Here is a 22,382-nt window from a genome sequence, read left to right as displayed (position 1 = left end):
TATAAATTTGACTATATAACTGCTTTTGCCGGTGGGTTTTATACTTTCCTATGTTTTATGTAACTAATTAATGTCCTTTCATTTCAATTTGAATAACTTCTTTCAGCGTTTCATGGAAGGCAGGTCTAGAAAGAATGAACTTCCACAAGTTTTGTTTGTCTCTGAGGAAGTCTTTATCTCTTCATTTCTGAGGCAAAAAATTGTCCAGTAAAGTTTTTTAGTTGGCAGTTCTCACTTTGAATATATCATCCCACTCTCTCCTGCCCTGCGGGGTTTCTGTTGAGAAATCCACTGATACAGCCCAATGGAGGTTTCCTTGTATATGAGGAATTTTATTCTCACTGCTTTTTAAATTCTTTGTCTTTAATTTTAGGCAGTTTTATTAAAATATGCCTCAGTGAATCCTTCTTTGGATTGAAACTTTTGGGGGACTTATGGGCTTGATAAACTTGGATGTTGAAATATTTCCCCAAATTTGGGAAGTTCTCAGCCATTATTTCTTTTAAAAATCTTTCTGCCTCTTTCTTCCTCTGTTTTCCTCCTGTAACCTCAAAATACATAGATTTTTCAATGGTATTCTATAATTCAAGTAGGTTTTCTCCACTCTTTTTCATCCCTTTTTCTTTGTTCTCCTCTGACTGGGTAATTTCAAATGACCCATCTTCAGTTTTATAGATTCTTTCTTCTGCATTATCAAGTCTGATGGTCATGCTCTCTATTGTTGTTTTTTTTTTTTTCCATTTCATCCATACTATCCTTCAGCACTAGTATTTCTCTTTGGTTCTTTTAAAAATTATTTGTATGGGGCGCCTGGGTGGCTCAGTCGGTTAGCGTCTGCCTTTGGCTCAGGTCATGATCTCAGGGTCCTGGGTTCAGTCCCGCATCGGGCTCCCTGCTGCATCTCCCTCTCCCACTCCCCCTGCTTGTGTTCCCTCTCTTGCTGTCTTGTCTCTCTCTCTGTCAAATAAATAAAATAAAATCTTTAAATAATAAATAAAAGTTATTTGTATCTGTTAAATTTCTCATTTTTTCATTGTTTTCCTGATTCTGTTAAATTACCTTTCTGTGTTATCTTATAGCTCCCTGAACTTCTTAAAACAACTATTTTGGATTCTTCATCAGGCAAATCAGATCTCCATTTCTTTAAGGTCAGTTACGATAAAACTGCTGTGCTCCTTTGGTGGTGTAATGTTTCCTTGATTTTTTCATATTCTTTAAAGTCTGGAATTGCTGTCTTCATGTCTGAAGAAGCCATCACATCCTCTGGTCTTTACTGACCAGCCTCAGCAGAGAAATACCTTGTCATCTTAGAGATCCTGTGGCTTTCTCAGACCTCCTCTATGGATACACCTGCTCCAGACTTTTTGTTCCCTCTTAGAATGAGGAAAGGTAGAATTCTTGAGACTGTTTGCTTTCTCTCAATCTTGTCAAGCCAATCCAAGTGCGGACAGCCTCCTATTTGTTTTCCCTAGGGCAGCGCTGAATGCTTAAATTTATGTGCTTTCTCCCAATCCTGGAGAGCTGGGCTGGATTTCTGCATGTACTCACTAGCTGTCTGCAAAGGCCTGTACTCACCACCATGAGGCACAGGCAGGGAGCCCAGCCACAAGATGAAGGAGTTCGTAGGTGAGGCATGCAGAGTAGTGGGGGTGCCTATTAGCCACTTGGGTGGGCTAGCTGGGGGGATCACAGGCAAGGCATCCCCTGCGGCTTGTGGGCAGGCTACGTCTATGACACAGGCAATAGGATACGTGTCCCGTTAATGCCTTCTGAGAGCCCTGGCTGCTGGTCTCCCAGCCCCTTCCACCCTCCAGTCGTTAGCACACCTCAGTATTCTGAGTGCACCAGAAATAAACGAGTCTCTCTAACAGCATCCCACACAGCTGGAGATGCCAGTAGCATTCGCTCACACACAGTCTCACTTTTCTCCTTGGGAGAAATCACCGGCTGAGAAAATTCTCTTGGCACTGAGCTGTGCTGCCTTGGGGGAAGGGTGAAGCAGTTAACTTATAACCGTTCCTCTTACCCTCTTTATCACATCTAATCTTGGATAGCTTTTGCTCCAACAGTGTGCTGGAACTTCTCTGCTGGAGTCCCAGACTTCTGCAAAGGCACTCCCATCTGTGGCTGATCCTCAAATTCAGTATTCTTTGTGGGAGAAAATGATGGAAAACTCCTCTTCCTCCATATTGATGCTATCACTCCAGGAAAAGATTTCTTAACAAATATTCCACACACATGCACAAAAATTAACCATAGTGAAAGAGACTGATAAATACAGACAACCATAATGAAAGTGAAATGATAAGTCAAAACCTAAACAGAGATAGTTTCATACGTTTAACAAAGAAATAGCCTCCAGAAGATATAATGTAAATAACTTCTAGAAATAAGTAAGAGAAAGATGAACAAAAATGAGTAAAGCACAAACTCACCTATTATAGAAGAGGAAACCCAGGAGCCAATAAAGACATAAAAGTTGGCTGATTTCATCAGAAATAAGATAAATGCAAACTGAGACCATCAGATACTATGTTACATGCACCAGACTGGCAAACTTTTCGAGTCAAGCCCTATGAAGTTCTTAAAAAAAAAAAAAAAAAAAAGTGGGACACTCCTAGGTGTCTATATTTGCTGGTTTGGGAAAACCATGTGACATTATTCCATGAAAGTGAAGATATGCATTCCGCATGACTCTGTGACTCCACCATCCAGGTGCATATGCCAGAGGAGCTCTCAGGTATGTGAAGAGGCAGGTATTAAAATATTCACAGTAGCTCAGTTCATAATAGCAAAAAAGAAGTTACATAAATAGCCCACTTGTTCCACTCAAGGAGAATAGACAAATACATTGTGATTATTCACAGGATGAAATATTATACCAGCATTAAAAGTAACTGATCTAAGCTACGCACACAAACATGGATGAATCCACTGATATTATGTTGAAATGAAAAAAAAAAAAAAAAACCCAAGTCATAGACAGTAGGTTGTGATTCTATTTATATAAAGTTCAAAAACAATAAAAATAGTATATTATTTAGGGACATGTACATATGTGGTAAATGAATGGCAACCCTCAAACCCCTCCTCTGAATCAGAGAGAAGGAGATGAGATGGAGAAGGTCCCATAAGCAAGCCCCAGGGTGGGTAAATTTATGTTTCTTGTGTTGACTAGTGGGGGGGGGGCGGTCTCTGTTGTTTGCTTCAAGGTTATACTTCATAATTTACATACATTCCGTTGTAGGTGCCATATATTTTGTTCTACTAATAAATATTTCACAATTTAAAATGGAAAAGATGCGCTATATTTTAAAATGTAACTGCCAGCAGAATAAGAAACTAGCTGCTTGCCTTTTAAATGTTTGCATAGAATAAAGCACGCTGAATGGAGTGCTTTGAGAAAGAACAATAAAAATCAGAAGAACCAGGGTGCCTGGGTGGCTTAGTCGTTACGCGTCTGCCTTCGGCTCAGTGGTCCCAGGGTCCTGGGATCGAGCCCCGCATTGGGCTCCCTGCTCGTCGGGAAGCCTGCTTCTCCCTCTCCCACTCCCCCTGCTGTGTTCCCTCTCTTATGTCTCTCTCTCTCATTCTGTCAAATAAATAAAATCTTTAAAAAAAAATCAGAAGGACTGATGAAAAACACGTAAAAACAGAAAGATAAAAAGAGTAACTTGAAATCATTCACATATACAGAGAAGATTTCACAAGAAACAGTCACCCTGGTTTAAGCAAATTGATTTGTATTAAGAGACATACTAGAATAAAATATCACAGGGAAGTAAAATAAAAATGAGAGGCAAAGATAGCAGGCAAATGTGAACAAAAGAGAAATGAGGGTGGTGTTCTAATTTTAGACAAAGCGGAATTCAAAGGCCATAAAACATTCAATTGGGCAAGGCCACTTTATATTAATAAGTGACATAATCCACAAATAAAGAACACTAATATACTTAAGAACATAAAATCCAAATAGAGCAAACAGTGGTGGAAGCGAGAAATTGGCAAAAACAGAGCCCCAGTGCAAGGCACTAATCTGGATCGTGGAGCAAATGGCTGTTTGTGGGAAAAGATGAGATGAGGGTTAACTCGTGCTCTTTATCTCTCTCTGAAATAAATAAATAAAATCTTAAAAAAAAAAAAAGACCTATGTTTGGTAATACCACACAAATAAGAAAGGCAGGTTATGTCTTTCTTCCTCCTAAAGTCAATCTGCAAATAATCAGTGTTACTAATTTTAAAAGCTTTTGTTAGTCATTAGATAATACTGCTTATCTACAGTGCTATTTTAAATCAATTTCCATTTTTCTATCAATAGTTGAACCACAGAAGATAGCAGAACGATCAAATCTGAAACCTTTGAGCTTTCTTTTCATCCCTAATCAGAATTTTTGTATTTTAATAAGAATTGGAACCTACAGAAATTTGATTTCAATGCACATACAAATCAGGGTAAAATATGTATGCTCCAATATTACTGTTACTTATTGTACAGCAAAAAAATTATTCAGGAATCAAAGATAAGGTCCGTGAGTAATATTCTGCATCAAGAGAGGTTGGACATTTGAAAGAAAATCTCATAACTAATAGCCTATAAGTTACAATTTTTTTTAGAGCTGGATAAGTAGAGACAGTTCCTCGGAATTGCATATTAAATTCACTTTCAATTAATATGGTTCAGCATTTTAGTCTTATGATTTGTATGCTTGGTAATACTTTTAAAATTAACTGTGCCACAGACAGACATACCACATACTTCTCAGCTGCAATAATTTTTCTAATGCTATATCTTTATAACAGTAATTGCCTTCTTTCTGAAAGAATATGCAATTTGAATCTAGTGACACTTCATTTATTACTTTTCTTATAGTAGAGCTACCTCAGCATATTAGACCTTTTTTTTTCCTTAACGACTTTTTTTCTATTAGAAGACCATGACGACCCCAGGACAAAGGAAGTACATTAGGAAAGAGAGGCATTTTAGAGGTGGCAGGAATTTCTAAGGCGGACATCAATTTTTTTTTTTTTTAAGATTTATTTATTTGTTTGAAAGAGAGCGAGCACAAGCAGGGGGAGCAGCAAGCAGACGGAGAAGCAGGCTCCCTGCTGAGCAAGGAGCCCAATGCGGGGCTCGATCCCAGGACCCTGACGCTTAGCCGACTGAGCCACCCAGGCATCCCGACATCAAACAATTCTTATCAAAAACAGACTGTACAGGAGACTCTCCATTTCCTTTAACTATAGATGCTTTTGGCAAATGTCTATATACAAAAGGCTATGAAATTTCCAGGACTCATCATTAATACAGTGAGTTAAATCGCCAGCACAGCAAAATACACATTAAGTATGTCACAGGCCATGCCACTGCCACTCTCAGTTGAGGGGTCACCTTGCACCTGTTCCCTGGTCAGTTAGGACCCATCACAACACTTGGATCAGGAGACAGAGCTCTTCTTGCCCTGACAGCAGACTCTATCTTTTCCAGACCATAAGCATCAGGTGATTAGGTCGGTGTTGGAGCAAAACGAGTCAAGAGCCAGTTACTAAAGTATGACCAGGAAGCACATCTAAGGAGCTACTCCATGGACTGCCAGGTTTGGGCAGTCATTTATCTCTTGATGCTGGAAGTGCTCAAGAACAGGCTGAGGGCAAGTCTGAAAGCTAGAGAGAAGATTCGAGAACCAGCTGTTGGTTCAACCACAGCCATCCCTTTCTCCCACAAGTTTCTGCAGTTGAATTTCTCCTGGGCTCTTAGGGCTTGTGCTCTTCTTGCTTCTTGGATTTTGGTGATGTTGTTCTGCAGCCTTGGCAAGGATTCCACTCTCCAATCCAGCTGCACAAATGTTACCTGTCTTATATAGATTGAATCCCATTCTCCCTGTAAGATGCAGTCTGATTCAACCCTCATGGAAGCAATAGGACATCATGAAAAGAGCAGACCCTTAAGAGGGAGATGGACCTAGATTTCTCTATCCAAACTTTGGCAAGTTCTCTATCCAAACCTGTGACCTTGGCCAATTACACATTACTTTTGGAGGGAGTGTGTTCTTCACTTGTAATAGTGAACACTTGTCTGGGAGGGCTGTTACGAGCTGATACACAAAAAGCACCAGCAAAGCATCATCTCATTTTTTGAAATAAAAATTATGTGTAATTCATTTCTTGATTTAAGTTCTAACTTACAACTATTTCCTATTATCTTCTATTAAAATTTTAATACCTTTATTGCTATTTATATTTTTCCAACACATATCATTTCCTCATCTAGAATCTAAACTTTTGAAGGCAAGACCATATCTTATGCTTCCTTGTTCCCAACTCAACTCACAACTCTGCACCTTGCACAGTGTATTTTATTATCTGGAGGACTCCTGTGGCCACTGACTCTGAGCCCCATCACTTGACAGTTCTGAAAATTACTGCTTACTGACCACGTTCTTTATGTGTCCAGGACACACAGGATAAAGAACTGGCTGTAAGACAGAATCAGCCCAGGGTCATACACATGAAGGTCATCTACTGACACACACTGGGAAACACGTCACCAAGCCTCAGTAATCAGCAGCAGGGCAAACTCTTCTCTTCTGGAAACATCCTAAACTTCGCTGATGCCCACAATTGGGGGATACTAGATACAGGGTTTATCATCATCAAGAAATTGATCAGGATCTGGGGATTCAGCTACATGCAACCCATTTCACAGCATATTAACCAGTGGACATGGATTACAAGTAAACCACTCAAGCCATCAATAGACAGATATACAGAGGGAGTCTAGGATGCCATGCAGAGGCAAATACTGGGACATCTGCAGCATGGAAGTATGCATGCTCCATAAGGCTCCTGAGCTCCCAAAGACCACCGCCTGTCCTCAGTACTATTCCTATGGACCTTATCGCTCTCCAGTCTCTGCCCTCAGAGGGAGAGAGCAAAATTCCCCAGACTGGCCTGCGGACATAATTCCCTCTCTCTAAAAGGATTCTCAACAGCCAGTCAGAAGCAACAACTAGTTGAAAGTCTATTACAGTTGTTTCCAGGCACAATTCAAAATGATGCATTTAATTCGTTATGCTTTTAGGCACATGACTACCTTATTAGATATCTTTGTCTACCTTGTTTTTAATTTTCCTATCCAAGCTCATTGTCTCTTGTAGAGAGTAAGTTTTATTACATTTTCAATTAAAAATGTGCCTGATGGATCAAAACAAAAGAATTTATACTGAGAAGTAAATGACTCAAGCAAATATAAAAAAAAGTCATGTTTTAATAAAATTGGGTATTTTACCAATGACCGTTTTTAATTTCACTTGGCCTTGAGTGGTTTTCTTATGCTCTACTTTAATTAGTCTGTGTCAGTCTTGGTTTTCTAGTGAGATTATCTTTCCCTAATGAAATTTAATACTGTTGTAAATTTAAAGATGAGCGTATTAGTCTATCTTCATAAACAAGATAGGTTTTAGGTACTTAAGCAGCTTTATTAGCAGAGTAAGAGTCTGCATTGTTTCAAAGACCTGTACAAATTTGTGCACATCTTACTTCCTTCTCCTCTTCAGCACTTAAGGAATGAAGGCTTCATGTTTAATATAATCAAGCAAAATACATTCTCTGGAAGAGAGGTCATGATCTTGACTGTAAGAAACCCCCAAAGTGGATTTATAACGAATTTTCTGAATAAATAATGACTCCAAATACATTTACATTAAATATATTAACCTTTCACTCACCTATATTTTTAAATAGCATATTAAAATTATATTTGAGCTCAATTCATGAGCTTGAAAGAAAGCCCTACAGGCTTTCTATAAATCATATTAAAGGTTAAAGTGATTCAAACATTTTTTTCCACAAAATATTGCCAAACATACAAACCTATAGTGAAACTAAAGCTGAATTTCTGATGGGCACAGCAGGAAACATTTCCATTGGTACAAAAATTCAAAGACACTTTTAAAAAGAAGTTAATATATGCAGCATAAGATTTTAAGCTTTCTTATATTGGAAAATGATCGCCATAGCAATGAAAAGAGAGGGAAAAAAACCCACCCTAATCCAGGTTGAAGTTCATTCATCATACATTTCCAATTCCTTCGCATTTGCATGTTTCATTAAATACCACAGTTGAGGAAAAAAACAATAACAGAATTCAAGCTGAATGGAAGGGCAACGAAAGCTATTTTTTTCGTCATTTATCTGTAGGTTTCCAATAAATCTGGCACTGTAAGAATCAGTCATTTATACTTGCATATAAATATATACGGCCGGTTTCTCTAAACTTTGGAGGAATTATTTTTTTTTATTTTTTAAGGAAAGCTATTCGTGTTTTTTTTTAAAGATTTATTTCGGGGGGGGGTTGGGGAAGGGCAGAGGGAGAGAGAGAATCTCCAGAAACTCCCCACTGAGCGCAGAGCCCTACACGGGGCTCAATCCCACGACCCTGAGATCATGACCTGAGCCAAAATCAAGAGTTGGATGCTCAATTGGATAAGCCATCCAGGCACCCCTAAACTTGGGAGTAGCATCTAGTATACATCTATTAGTACCACTCCTGGGGAAGCTCCAAGGAATTAAGCTCCAAAAGCGTGGAGATGTTCTGGCCACTGCCCAGCATAGTGGGAGAGCTAATCCCAGCTCTTGGTGCCACACACTTGGGTTTCTCAGGGCTGGAATGCTCCCTGCAGCTTAAGAACCACCCAAACACCTGCTGGAATGAATGCAAAATTATGGGAGCTGCCTTTTTTGAGAAAAGAAAATATGAACGAAAAAAAATCTTCCTCTCACTGGCAGCTTCTAATGAAAAGGAAATCATGAAATAATGAATTGGACATAAAAGCATTTTATTTAGTCTGATGCTGTGCTGCAGTTAAGTCTTAGCCTGACGTGCTAAGGGAGCTGAATTTATGCTTCAGTAAGCTAAAGAAAGAGGGTTTTTGTTGTTGCTAAATTTAAAGATCTCAAGTAAGCCAGTGCAGCACAGTGATTTGGAGCAGATCCTCTAGGGCCCCATTGGCCTGAGCTGGTGTCCAGCCTAATGTTTACTCCCCACTCCCATCCTGTGCCTCAGTTCCTCCTTTGGGTGGGATGGTAACAGAGGTGCCCCACTGGGGTGTCACGAGAACCAACTGGTGAGGATAACTGAAGAGGGTCCGGTCCATAGAATATTTTACAACCATGCTCATTAGTACGGAAGCTAAACAGAAATGTTGCCATGGGTCTGGACTAGTGTTTTTTTTTTTTTTTTAAGTGCCGTAGGAGGCTCTGCTGTGCAGGGAGGGTGGAGGCTGGCCTAGAGGTTAAGAGCATGGGCATATTCCCCAGGTTTAAACCTGACCTCTGCCCCTCAAGAGCTGCAAAACCTTGGGCACGACTAAACCTTGTACTCACTTCATAGAATGGTCCTTAGATGAGTGTCTGGAACATGGAGAATGACTGATAACTGTTAGCAATTACTGTTGTCATCATCATCACCATCAGCCCAGGACAAGCCTGGCCTGAGGTACCTCTGAACCTTCACAATGGATACTGAAGTTAGAAAAGCAGTTCTGCCTGGTGGAAAATCAACTTTAGTGCTCCTCCCTAAGCTCGCTGCCTCTCCAGGAGGCCTGACATAGATCCTGCCAGTCCTCACGGACCTCCCGCTTTCACAGATCCCAAAGATGGCCCTCCCGTCCCGGGGCAGGTTTACCCAGGTGGGGGAGGCAGGAACTATGAAGGGCTGCATGCCACCCCAGCAAGGAAACAGAAGACACCAAGCAACCGACCATACCACCGACCTACCCACATCAACACAGTCCTACCCTAACCTACCCTAACCAAGGATGGGCTGACATTTGAGTAAAACAAATTTCCTGAAAAGCTAGATGAATAAGGAGGCCACCTGAGCTGTGGGGGGAGGTAAGAACACAGAGGAGTGAGGAAACCTGATAAATAAAATTCTAAGTCAATACCCCTGAAGGAGACAGCACCCATGCAATGAGTGCTTCATGAACTGTGAACGTATTGCTATGAAAAAGAAGCAATTAGAGAACAAGAAGAGTTCTCTGAAAATAACATGCTGTCAAAATGAAACATTCAGCAGAAGGGTCAAATAGTAGAGTGAAGGTGGCTGAGGCCCAAATTAATTATCCAGAAAATAAAACAGAGGAAATAACCCAGAAAGTAAGAAAGAAAAAGGAAAATATTAAAAAATGTAAAGAATTATTTGGCATCAATTTAGCAGGTAGAATATCCTTCTACCTACTCCAAGTAGGATAAATTCTAGAAGGCAGAGAAATATGAGAAGAGATAGAATCAAAAACTTAATGGAAGAAATTTCCACAGAAAATTTCCCTTGAAATATCCAACAGACAACTAATCAGGTCCAGAACAACAGGTCACTAGGGTGGTGTTGTAGCCAGATAGAAGATCAACACACAATAAATCAAACAATATCATTGTTCCAGACATTACAACAGAAAACATATCCCCATCTCTCAAAAATATAGATATTACTTGTCCAGAATATATAAAATCAATGTAGTCACAACCAAATTCAAATCATTATCAGTATAAAACTTTACAAAGTGATTCAAAAGTTTACTGAAGAGAAAATACATGAAAGTAGCAAAATATATGAAAAAATAAAAGAGTGACTTATCATAAAGCTAGACTAATTAAAACACTGTACTGGCTTAAAAATGGACCAAGAGACTCATAAAACAGAATAGAGATTAATAAACAGACCCATGTCCAGAGCAGGAGGAAAGAGGAGGACACACTTCACTTGTGAGGAGAAATATTAAACATTCAAAAATTGCTGCTGTAGAAATAATTATTCAGGGCGCCTGGGTGGCTCAGTTGGTTAAGCAACTGCCTTTGCCTCAGGTCATGATCCTGGAGTCCCGCATCCGGCTCCCTGCTCAGCAGGAAGTCTGCTTCTCCCTCTGACCCTCCCCCTTCTCATGTGCTCTCTCTCTCTCATTCTCTCTCTCTCAAATAAACAAATAAAATCTTTAAAAAAAAAAAAAGAAAGAATTATTCACTTGGAAAAAGTAAAGTTAGAGAGCTTTATGCTTCATACCATATTTTAAAGTAAGTTTGGGATCAATTACCTAAACATAAAAAGTAAAACTATAAATGTTTTGGAAATACACAGGAAGATAATTTCAGAATTGTGGGGCAAGAACAATCTTTTAAAGTAAGAAACCCTAGACACCACATAAGAAAACAAGAACAGAGTTTGCAAGATAAAAAGCTAACAAGTCTATATTTTTCTAAAAAGACACTTCATTAAAACTAAAAAGGCAAAGACAAACAACAGACTAGAATAAAATATTAGCCATTTAAAGCAGAAAATAATTACTATATGAAGAAATCCCACATACCAAGGAACCAATCTTATAGAAAATAGACAAAACAAATGAAGAAGCAATTCACAAAAGAAATTCAAATGAGTAATAAAGTCCTGCTATTTGTTTTCTTTATGTCTCATGTATTCTCTGTTCCCCTTTCCTTTTCTTTTTTTTTCTGCCTTCTTTTGGATAATTGGGTATTTTGCATGACTCCATTTTATTTCCTTTGTTGGCTTATTAGCCAACTCTTCATTCTTCTTTATTTTAGTGGTTGCTTTAGAGTTTATAGTATACATTTTAGCATATAGCACTTTGCCTTCAAGTAACAGACCTCTTCACATATCTTTTAAGAGCTTACATTGTATACCTCCCCCCCACCTTTAAACTATTTTCTTCATACATATGTTAAAAATCCCACAAAATGCTCATGTGTTTTTCTTCATATTTCCTGTCCTATATGTGCACTGAGCTTCTCAGAGATCTCTGGGTTTATAGTTTTGTATTTTAAAGATTTTATTTATTTGACAGAGAGAGACACAGTGAGAGAGGGAACACAAGCAGGGGGAGTGGGAGAGGAAGAAGCAGGCTTCCCACTGAGCAGGGAGCCCGATGCGGGGCTCGATCCAGGACCCTGGCATCATGACCTGAGCCGAAGGCGGACACTTAACGACTGAGCCACCCAGGTGCCCCGGGTTTATAGTTTTTATCTAATTTTCAAGATAAAATTGGCTATTATTTTTTTTGAATTGAGATTCAACTGACATATAACATTATATATTTTTTATAAATATTTATTTATTTATTTCAGAGAGAGAAGTGAGTGAGAGAGAGAGAGAGAGGACAGAGAGGTCACAAGGGTGGGGGGAGGTGCAGAGGGAAAGAGAAACCCAAGCAGACTCCACATTGAGCACAGAGCCTAACTCAGGGCTCGATCTCATGACCCATGAAATCATGACCTGAGCCCAAACCAAGAGTCATACACTTAACCAACTGTGCTACCCAGGCACCCCAACATGTATTAGTTTCAGATGTACAACATAATGACTTGATACAAAATGATCGTCACAATAAGTCTCTTTAACGTACATCCCCACATCTTGTCACAAAATATTTTTTCTTGTGATAAGAACTTTTAAGATCTACTTTCTTATTTTTTAATATTTTTTCTGTTCATCCTGACTCCTTTAGGGATCCCCATTCCACACAGAGGCTTCTTGAAAATCTCCCCTATAGCTCACTAATGCTCCTTTCATTTTTCACAAATTTTTTTTCTCCATCTTCTACATTTTGATAAAATCTATATTGCAATGTCTTGAGTTCACTAATCTTCCCTTCTCTCTTACTTTTTTAAAAATTTATTTATTTGGGGGGGCGGCCTTAAGCAGACTCTCCACTGAGCATGAAGCCCAGAGCAGGGTTCATTCCCACAACCCTGAGATAATGACCTGAGCAGAAACCAAGTGTCAGATGCTTAACTGACTGAGGCACACAGGCACCCCTCTTCTCTCTTATTGAATCTGCCATCAATCCCAACCAATGAATCTTTTCTCTCTTATATTGAATTTTTCATCACTCAGAGTTCAAACAGGTATTTTTTTATACCTTCCTGTCTCTAGTTAACTTTTTGAACATCTGGAATACAGTTATAACTGTTTTAATGTCCATGTTGCTCTTTCTAACATGTGGGTAAGTTTTATATCAGTTTAAATTGGTTTCCTTGTCTCCTCATTTCAGGTTGTATTTTCTTGTTTCTTGGCATGCCTAGTAATTTCTGACTGGATGCCAGACATTGTGATTATTACCTTGTTGGTGCTGGATGTTTCTGTACTCCTATGAACATTCTTGGACTTTATCCTAGGACACAATTAAATTAGTTGGAAATGGTTTGATTCCTTTGGATCTTGCTTTTAAGATTTGTCACAGCGCTCGCTTCAGCAGTACATATATTAAGATTTGTCACAAAGGGCTGTAGTGACATGTACTCTGGGGTTAATTATTCCCCATTACTGAGGCAAGATTCTTCTAAAAGTATTCTACTCCACTGCCCAAGCAAATCATGAGGTTTTCCAGTCTGGATGGTAGGGAAGCCCTGCTTTTTTGCCTGTACTGTGCCCTCCAATCCACTCAGATGATTCTTTCCTGACCTCAGGTAGTTTCCTCATATGGAAAAGCTGGTCAATATCAGCTGAATACTCACAGGGGATCCTCTACAGACCTCCAGAACTCTCTGTCTGTGGAAGTCTCCCCTCTCTGGTACTTTGTCCTGTGAACTCTAGCCTCCTTTAATTCCCCAGACCTTCACCTTCTTCTGCTGAACTCGGTGAGTGTGCCAAGCTCCTCCCATGTTTCCCCTACCTGTGCTGCAGACTGGAAACTGTCTCACAGTTGGAGGCTGGGGACAATCTCAGGACTTACTATTATTGGTAGAGGATCAAGGTAGAAGGAATATAGAGTAGAATCAGGCAAGATTTATTGCTATCCACTAAGCAGAGATCCTGGCATTCAATGCTTAGCTGGAGGAGTTAAGAGAAGCTCAGTTTGTTCGGTTTGCTAACATATGAGTCCAAAGGTGGGCTACTCTAAATGAAGTTGAAATGCCAGAGTTCCTTGGTATACCATAAGAGGAAGAGATCTAAAGGCTTAGGGAGACTGGAATAAGAATGCATTGATCCTGTAAGACTTGCTCATCTGCCCTGGAGGATCCAGGGAACACACTTTTCACCACAACTATAAGAAATCTGTGAGAGGAACTCTAACATCCTTGAAGAGCTTGTGGTAACTCTTCTCTGCAGGTCAGAAATTAGAGTGGGAATGTCTATGCCACCATCAAACTAGGTTCCCTAAATGCAATAAGGATTATGGGATTCCAGGGTGGCAGGGACCAAGTAACAGCACTTAGTCACCAAAGACCATGTAGGTATGGTTACTGAGTGGACAGTGGGGCCAAAGTAGTACTCAGAAGAGTCTGACTCATAGAGGTGCTCAGTGTTGGCTTCTAGAGGTTCTATTTCTTTGATTAAACCTTCACTGATACACATTCCCATCTTGGTTGATAAAATTTTGCAATAAAAGTAAACCAAAAAGCCAGACTCCTCAAATAAAAGTAAACCAAAAACCAGATTCCTCAAACAGTATAATATAAAATACAAACAGTACTTCATTCAAATTTTTTTTAAAAATTATACTACCTGCGATTATGTATGAGACTAGTTCCATTATTGATAAATAAGCAATCACCAGTTGTTCCATTGAATCTTTCAAAAATTATTTAAATCAGGGCGCCTGGGTGGTTCAGATGGTTAAACGTCTGCCTTCGGCTCAGGTCATGATCCCAGCGTCCTGGGATCGAGTCCCGCATCGGGCTCCCTGCTCCTTGGGAGCCTGCTTCTCCCTCTGCCTCTCTCTCTCTGTCTTTCATGAATAAATAAAATAAAATTTAAAAAAATTATTTAAATCAGAGCTATATAATCTGATTCCTAATTGTAATCCAGCATAATGTAGAACATTTTATGGTTTAATGTAAGGAAGACAATTATCTCAATCACAGGAGACACTTCTCAAACTATTACAAAAAACAGAAGGGGAAGAAAAGCTTCCAAAGTCATTCTGAGGCCAGCATTACCCAGACACCAAACCAGACAAAGACACTACAAAAAAAGAACACTACAGGCCAATATCTCTGGTGAACATAAATACAAATATCCTCAACAAATAAATAGAGCAAACAGAAGCCAACAATATATTAAAAAATTATTTATCATAAAAAGGTGAGATTTATTCCAGGAATGCAAAGGTGGTTCAATATCCACAAATCAATCAATGTGATACATCACATTAACAAGAGAAAGGATAAAAACCATATGGTTATCTCAATAGATGCAGAAAAAGCATTTGAAAAAGTACAACATCCATTCACGTTAAAAACTCTCAACAAAGTAGGTTTAGAGGGAACATACCTCAACATAATAAAGGCCCTATATGAAAAACCAACAGCTAACATCGTACCCAATTGTGAAAAACTAAGGACAAGACAAGGATGTCCACTCTCACCACTTTTATTCAGCATGGTACTAGAAGTCCTACCTGCAGCAATCAGACAAGAAAAAGAAATAAATGGCATCTAAATTAGTAAGGAAGAAGTAAAACTTCCACTATTTGCAGATGACATGATACTATATATAGAAAACCCTAAAGACTCCACCAAAAAACTATTAGAAGTGATAAATGAATTCAGTGAAGTTGTAGAATACAAATTCAATATACAGAAGTATGTTGCATTTCTATATAGCAATAATGAAGTAGCAGAAAGAGAAATTAAGAAAACAAGCCCATTTACAACTGCATCAAAAATAATAAAATACCATAACCAAGGAGGTGAAAGACTTCTACTCTGAAAACTATAAAACACTGATGAAAGAAATTGAAGATGACCCAAATGGGAAGTTATTCCATGCTCATGGACTGGAAAAACCAATATTGTCAAAATGTCCATACTACCCAAAGCAATCTACAGATTTGATGCAATCTCTATCAGAATACCAACAACATTTTCACAGACCTACAACAAATAATCCTATAATTTGTGTAGAACCGCAAAAGACTCCAAATAGCCAAAGGAACCCTGAGAAAGAAGAACAAAGCTGAGGTATCCCAATCCCAGATTTCAAGATATGCTACACAGCTGTAGTAATCAAAAGTAAAGTATGGTATGGCATAAAAATAGACACACAGATCAATGGAACAGAATAGAGAGCCCAGAAATAAACCCATGATTATATGGCCAATTAATCTGTGACGAAGGAGGTAAGAACATACAATGGGGAAAAGACAGTCTCTTCAACAAATAATGCTGGGAAAACTGCACAGCTACATACAAAGGAATGAAACTGGACTACTTTCTTATCCATACACAAAAATAATCTCAAAAAGGATTAAAGACCTAACTATGAGACCTGAAACCATAAAACTCCTTGAAGAAATCATAGTAATTTCTTTGCCATCAGCCACAGAAACATTTTTCTAGATATGTGTCCTCAGGCCATGGAAACAAAAGCAAAATTGTCTAATTTTTATTGGGACTACATCAAAATCAAAAGCTTTTGCATACTGAAGGAAATCATCAACAAAATGACAAGGCAACCTACTGAATGGGAGAAGATATTTGCAAATGATATATCCGATAAGGGTTAATATTCAATACATACAATTCCATAAAACCAAATAATCTGATTTAAAAATAGGCAGAGGACCAGAGAATAGAATTTTTCCGAAGAAGATATAGAGATGACCAACAGACATGTGAAAAGATGCTCAACATCACTAATCATCAGGGAAATGCAAACCAAAATCACAATGAGATATCACCTTACACCCATCAGAATGGCTAGAATCGAAAAGACAAGAGATAACAAGTGTTGGGTAGGATGTAGAGAAAAAGGAACCCTTGTGCACTGCTGGTAGGAATGTAAACTGGTGCAACCACTGTGGAAAACAGTATGCATGTTCCTTAAAAAATTAAAAGTAGAATTACCATATGATCCAGTAATTCCTCTACTGGGTATTTACCAAAAGGAAAAGACATATGCATCCCAATGTTTACTGAAGCATTATTTACAATAGCCAAGCTATGGAAGCTACCCAAGTGTCCATCCACAGATGAATGGATAAAGAAAAAGTTGTTTTAATGAACAAAGGACTATTACTCGGCCACGAAAAAGGCTGAGATCTTGCCATATGCAACAACATGGATGGAGCATATAATGCTAAGTGAAGTAAGTCGGACTGAGAAAGACAAATGCCATATGATTTCACTCATATGTGGAATTTAAGAAACAAAACAAATGAGCAAACAAAGGGGAAAAAGAGACCAGAAAAACAAGACAAATATAGAGAACTGGTGGTTAGCGGGGGTAGGAGGTGGCTGAAATAGGTAAATGGGGACTAAGACTACACTTACCATGATGAGCACTGAATAATGTACACAACTATTGTACATCACTCTATTGTACATCTGAAACTATGATATAACAGTTATAAACTAATATAACAACATAACCTGAAACTATATAACTAATACAAGTATAGATTAATTACACTTCAATAAGAAAAGAAAAAAAGAACCACAGTTATGCAAAAATACATATTCTCTACTGAAATAACTATCACCACTTTCCAGCATTATGAAAGCTCTTATAAAATAGCAGGGCAAAAAAGTCACAGTGTTTTTCTCCTCCTTCTCCCTCTGGCATCACATTCACCAGTCTGGAAGGGGCAATCTCCCTCCCCGTCCTCTCAGACATCATGCTGCCCCCTCTCCCCTGCTTTTTCCTAACAGAGGCTCCCCTCCAACATATCAGTCACTCTGGGCAAAATGTATACCCTTCCTCATCCCGTTCTGTCTTATAAGATCGGACTGATGAAAAGAAAGGAGATGTAGCAGAGACTAGGACAGGGCCCCATGCACCAGGCCTCCAGAGGAAAGATACTGTCAACAGGCCAGTGACAGCACCAAAAACCTGCCTTCAGCACGCCCACGCATGGCTGTCCTCACCCACCAGCCCCCCGCAGGGCGTCAGGCATGGCCATGCAGGTCCTGGATCAGCAGGGCCCAACACTGCCTCTTTCAACCACCCCAAGGGGCAGACACTTTCCTTCAGAGAGAGCAACTCACTCTGGCAGGGGAGGGGTCCTTCATGGGGACAGGAGGCTGCGGTGAGTCCCCTGGAAATGAACCAGAATAGTCACAGTGATTCCTTCAGTTTTCTACATCCAGGAGGAAGGAAACACTAACACTGATGTAGAGGAGAGAAGCAGGAGCCTGGGATAAAAGAATTATTTCAGCCAAGACTTCAAGCCATCCTAGCTGAGTCTAGAGAGCGAGTTTTTACTAACAAATCAAAAGGCCGTATTGTCACAACTGATACGTTATTGAACACTACATCTGAAACTAATGATGTATTCTATGTTGGCTAACTGAATTCAAATAAAGAAAAAAGACTGTATTGTCCTGGTCAACACAAAAGAATGCTCTTATGGTAGAGACGAACAACTGTCTACGAAAATTCCTGCCCACCTCTTCATAGTATGGAGCTGCCCCTGGGAAGTGCCTGTCCAGGAAGGGACTAACTTTTCCAGCTTCCTTCCCAGCCCAGCAGGGCCACATGACAGGCTCTCCCCAATGGTTTGACATGTGAGTGATGAGGGTCACCTTTAGACGCATCCCCATTGCCTTTCCCCTTCCATTGAAATACAATGGACTCCACAGGCCTGGGGAACTGTAGAGCCCCTTCTATAAGGAAGCAACCAGAGTCTCTGGACCTCCTATGATGGGGAGTGGCCCATTGCCTGGAGTGCCCACTCTAGAAGAATCATGTCCTTTGGCTGCGCTTTCGGGTTCTTACCTCATGTGTTAAGCCACTGAAAGTCTGGGGTTTATTACAGCACCCTAGTGTTATCCTAACCCATCCCCTTACCTCCCTAAGTAAGGAGAGTGGTCAGCCAAGTTTGGGAACCCCTTCTCTTCTACCTGGGGCTTGGGCAGAAATAAATCAATGGGAGAAAATGCTCGCCACTGCCCAGAGAGTAGTTGGTCCCACACCGATGGACGGGGACTAGGGAGCAGACACTCCGAACGTTCTGCTATAGCAGCTCCAGCCGGTGCTTTATCCTTCTTTCTAGGGTGAGGCCCTGACACCCCATCCTACTGCTCTGGCTTCCCCCAGGACACACCTGAGCCAAGTCCACAAGGAGTCCTGACTCCTTGTCAGCTAGAAGCTGCACAGCCTCCTTCACAGTAAAATGCCCAGCGCTGCAAGAATGTCCATCCTGGGACCAGGACTGGGGGTGGGCATGAAGAGTGGCTGGGTGATCACCGACGCCATTCCTCTCATCTTTTCACTACACACCCAAAGGAGTTGTGGCTTTTCCTTGTTCGGCAGCCAGCATCAGAGGCCTTCCTTGGCCTATACCATGAGGGCCGGTGAGGAGGAATGGAACAGGCTGGCCCCATGTCCCCAAAGGGAACCCAAAAGCACAGCCAAAGGACATCGGGCGCCACAGCTGGCGTGTCCACCACTATTTTCCTCTGCACAAAGGAGTCAGCTTCTTGACACACTAGTTGTGATTTACTTTAAAATACTCCAGCGGGAGGCTTGGATCAAACAAGACAGGCCAATGCTGATATTTGCAGAAGACAGATGGAGGGTCTATGGGGATTCATTATACTAGCGTCTCTCTTGACTTCTGTGTGTGTTTGAAACTTTCTACATAAAAAAAACATTATTTTTTTTTTTTTGCAAGGAAATTTCTCGACAAGTCGTAGGAGAAGAGTCTCACTGAATTAATGCCACTCTCTTCCCGATGCCTCCTCAGGATGCTGTGGTTACTCTCATGAGGAGGAGGTGTTTACAACAGGCAGATTTGTGGGATTTTTCTACTCCCATTAATATTTAGTACATGTCATTATCTCCAAACCTAATCACTTAAAGAAGAGATTTTAAATAATTGATGCCTACAAAAGAGAAGAAAAGCCGCACCATGTTTTTTTTTCATTATCCATCAAAACCCGGAAAACCTCTTCGTCTGGCCCTGACATGGACACATAAATATATTAATGCACAAACTGAGAAAAACATGCCTACAAATCAATAGACATGAATCTGCTCAGGCTACTTTCCTGATGGGAAAACTATCCTTTCCTTTCCACCTCCCATGTGGCTTGCTCCTCCCTGGCACAGGGCCACGGCAATGGGAGAAGGGGTTCCAGCAGCAGCCCTGTGCTCTTCTATTCAAATAAACATCCTCCTCTGAAACTCCGACTTTCAATCCCCAAAACACACACGCAGCTAACCTTTCTTGCACTCTGATGCAGTCGGTGCTGCTTGTGCGCTCGTGTTTACACGCCTAGCGCCTATACTTACTAAAATGTCTTTGTCCCCAGCACGTCCACAGAGGATGGCACCCAAACAGAACAAAGGAAGAAGACGCTACATGAGCATCTCTGACGGGCACCTGACGGGCACTCTCCGAAGTGGAGAAGGTAGGATACGCAGTGGTTGTTACCTATGAGCCCCTCTGCACTGGGAGGTTCCACTCCTATAAAGGTCTGTGTCCCGCTTTCTGCAAAGAAGCCAGAATTCTCTCTGCCGGCACCTTTAAAGCACTCACACCCCCGCAGGGAGGACCCTGCTCCCAGGCGGCCGTGGGGACAGGTGCAGACTTACCACAAGGGAGAGAGGCCTCTTCCAGGAGACCACACCGATGAGTCCCGAAAGCAGCACCTGCAAGGACAAACGGTGTGGGAAGGTAAGACTCTTCGGAAACCTTTAATGGACAATCAACATGGTCCTGTCATCTCACCTTGAAAAGGGACTACTTCTAGAATCTGGCCCACATGCATGCGCTGGGGGGTGGGGGGGACAAACAATGAGGCTCGTTGTCTGCCCAGACGCTCACAGCCTGCAGCACTATGGGCAGCACGCAGGCCTCTGAGACCACCAGGAGCTCCTGAGAGGTCACTTATGCTCTGCATGCATGGGCCCAGAACAGATGCACCTGCTGAAAGAGCCTCCACCGGGCACTCCCTCCACTCTGGTCCCGTGAGTTATTTGGCTGTGTGACTTAAAATTATCACAGGGAGGACTGCAAACACTACTTTGGGGAAAAGCGGAGCTCCCCCCCTTGCAGGTCACCTGGCCACCTGCCTTCTGCGCATGGGTGCTGGGCATGGCCAACCTGGCAGGTCCCCCTCTCTCCTTTCCCACACTTGGTCCCCCAAACAGCTTCCCATGTCACCAGGAGGCGGTGCCACCAGATGAGGCCCCCAGCTTCCCGCACACTGACACTGAGCTGCCGGCTCCTTTCCCAGGCCGGCCCCTGGCCTCCGCGGCCCCAGGTCCCACTGAGCGTGGCCCCTCCAGGTCCTCTTCTAGCAGCCACACCCCCTCCCCCGGCTCTTCCCTGTTGCCCTAACCCCATGAGCACCCTTGTGTCTTCTGTCTCAGGAGAACCACCCCTCAGCTCCTGGCCCACAATCCCTGAGGCCACGGATCCAGACATTCCCAGTCTCCTTGGGTCCAGGCAGGGCCGACAGGTCAGGGAGACACAGCTGCTCCCTCCCCACTACAATCTGGCTTCGGCCCTCAGCACTCGCGCGCACACACACTTCCCAAGGTCACCGGAGGGGTCGCTGAGTGCAACACACAAGTGCAGTGATCAGCTTGAAGACCTGAGGTTAACCACATCCGCCTGTGGGAGGCCCCCTCTCCACTCGGCTCTGCGTCACTCCCCAGACGTCCTCCCACCTCTCCCTTTCCTTCCCGCGCCCCAGGACCTCTCCTCAGACCTTTGGCTCCTCCACCCAGTGGCTCCACTGGAGATCCATCTATCATCCGGGGTCCTCTAACACACGCTGATTCACGCGGTCCACTGGGCACCGCTCCCGGGGTCACTCTCCACCTCAACCTGTCCCAAAATGCACCTGCGGTCTCTACCTCCCCAACCCCGTCTCTCTCTGCTTCCTATAATGGCACCCCTCCTCCCGGTCACTCAAATCCAGATCCGAGATGGTCCCGTCTCTCTCACCCCCGGCATCCAACCAGACACAGAGAGGAGGAGGCTGCAGCTGCCCTTCCACCAGGGCAATATTCTGGGAGGCCCCACTATAATAAGTAAGGTCTTTTCGTACGAGGTCTGCTGTAAAGATAAATCACCCCAACTTTCTGCTGTGCGCACGGGCCAGGCTGTCAGGTCCTGGGCTGGAGGGCTTTGGTTCATTTCCCCCGGGATTCCAAAAGGACTTGCCCAGGCCTGGGAAGAGAGTATCCTACTGAACAGACTACTAAGCCCCCCCTGGCCACAGACTCCAGTTAACCCTCAAACACCTGTGCAGACTTAGACCCAATAGTCTCTATCAACCCCTACATCATGTTAGTCTCAGGTGGATTTCCAAACACACGTGGACCAGAGGTTCATATAAAAAACTTCTGAACCTCATTCTCTCTCTCTCACACACACACACACACACACACACACACACACACACACACACACACACAC

The 22,382-nt window shown here is 41.8% G+C and overlaps 1 protein-coding gene across 3 annotated transcripts in view; it reads right to left on the bottom strand.

Annotated features, from left to right (window-relative positions):
• ENTREP2 (endosomal transmembrane epsin interactor 2) overlaps positions 1 to 22,382 on the bottom strand; it is a 459,294-nt gene that overhangs the window by 243,282 nt on the left and 193,630 nt on the right. For all 3 annotated transcript variants that reach the window (XM_025893132.2, XM_073882519.1, XM_073882521.1), the window contains exon 2: positions 20,549 to 20,605. In XM_025893132.2, coding sequence (XP_025748917.1) covers positions 20,549 to 20,605 — 57 coding nt within the window. The remainder of the gene's footprint in view (positions 1 to 20,548; positions 20,606 to 22,382) is intronic.

Source organism: Callorhinus ursinus, unplaced genomic scaffold (genome assembly GCF_003265705.2).
Source record: "Callorhinus ursinus isolate GAN/ISIS: 27379988/994484 unplaced genomic scaffold, GSC_fseal_2.0 scaffold47, whole genome shotgun sequence".
Taxonomy (NCBI): Eukaryota; Metazoa; Chordata; class Mammalia; order Carnivora; family Otariidae; genus Callorhinus; species Callorhinus ursinus.
This window is presented reverse-complemented; position numbering and strand designations above follow the sequence as displayed.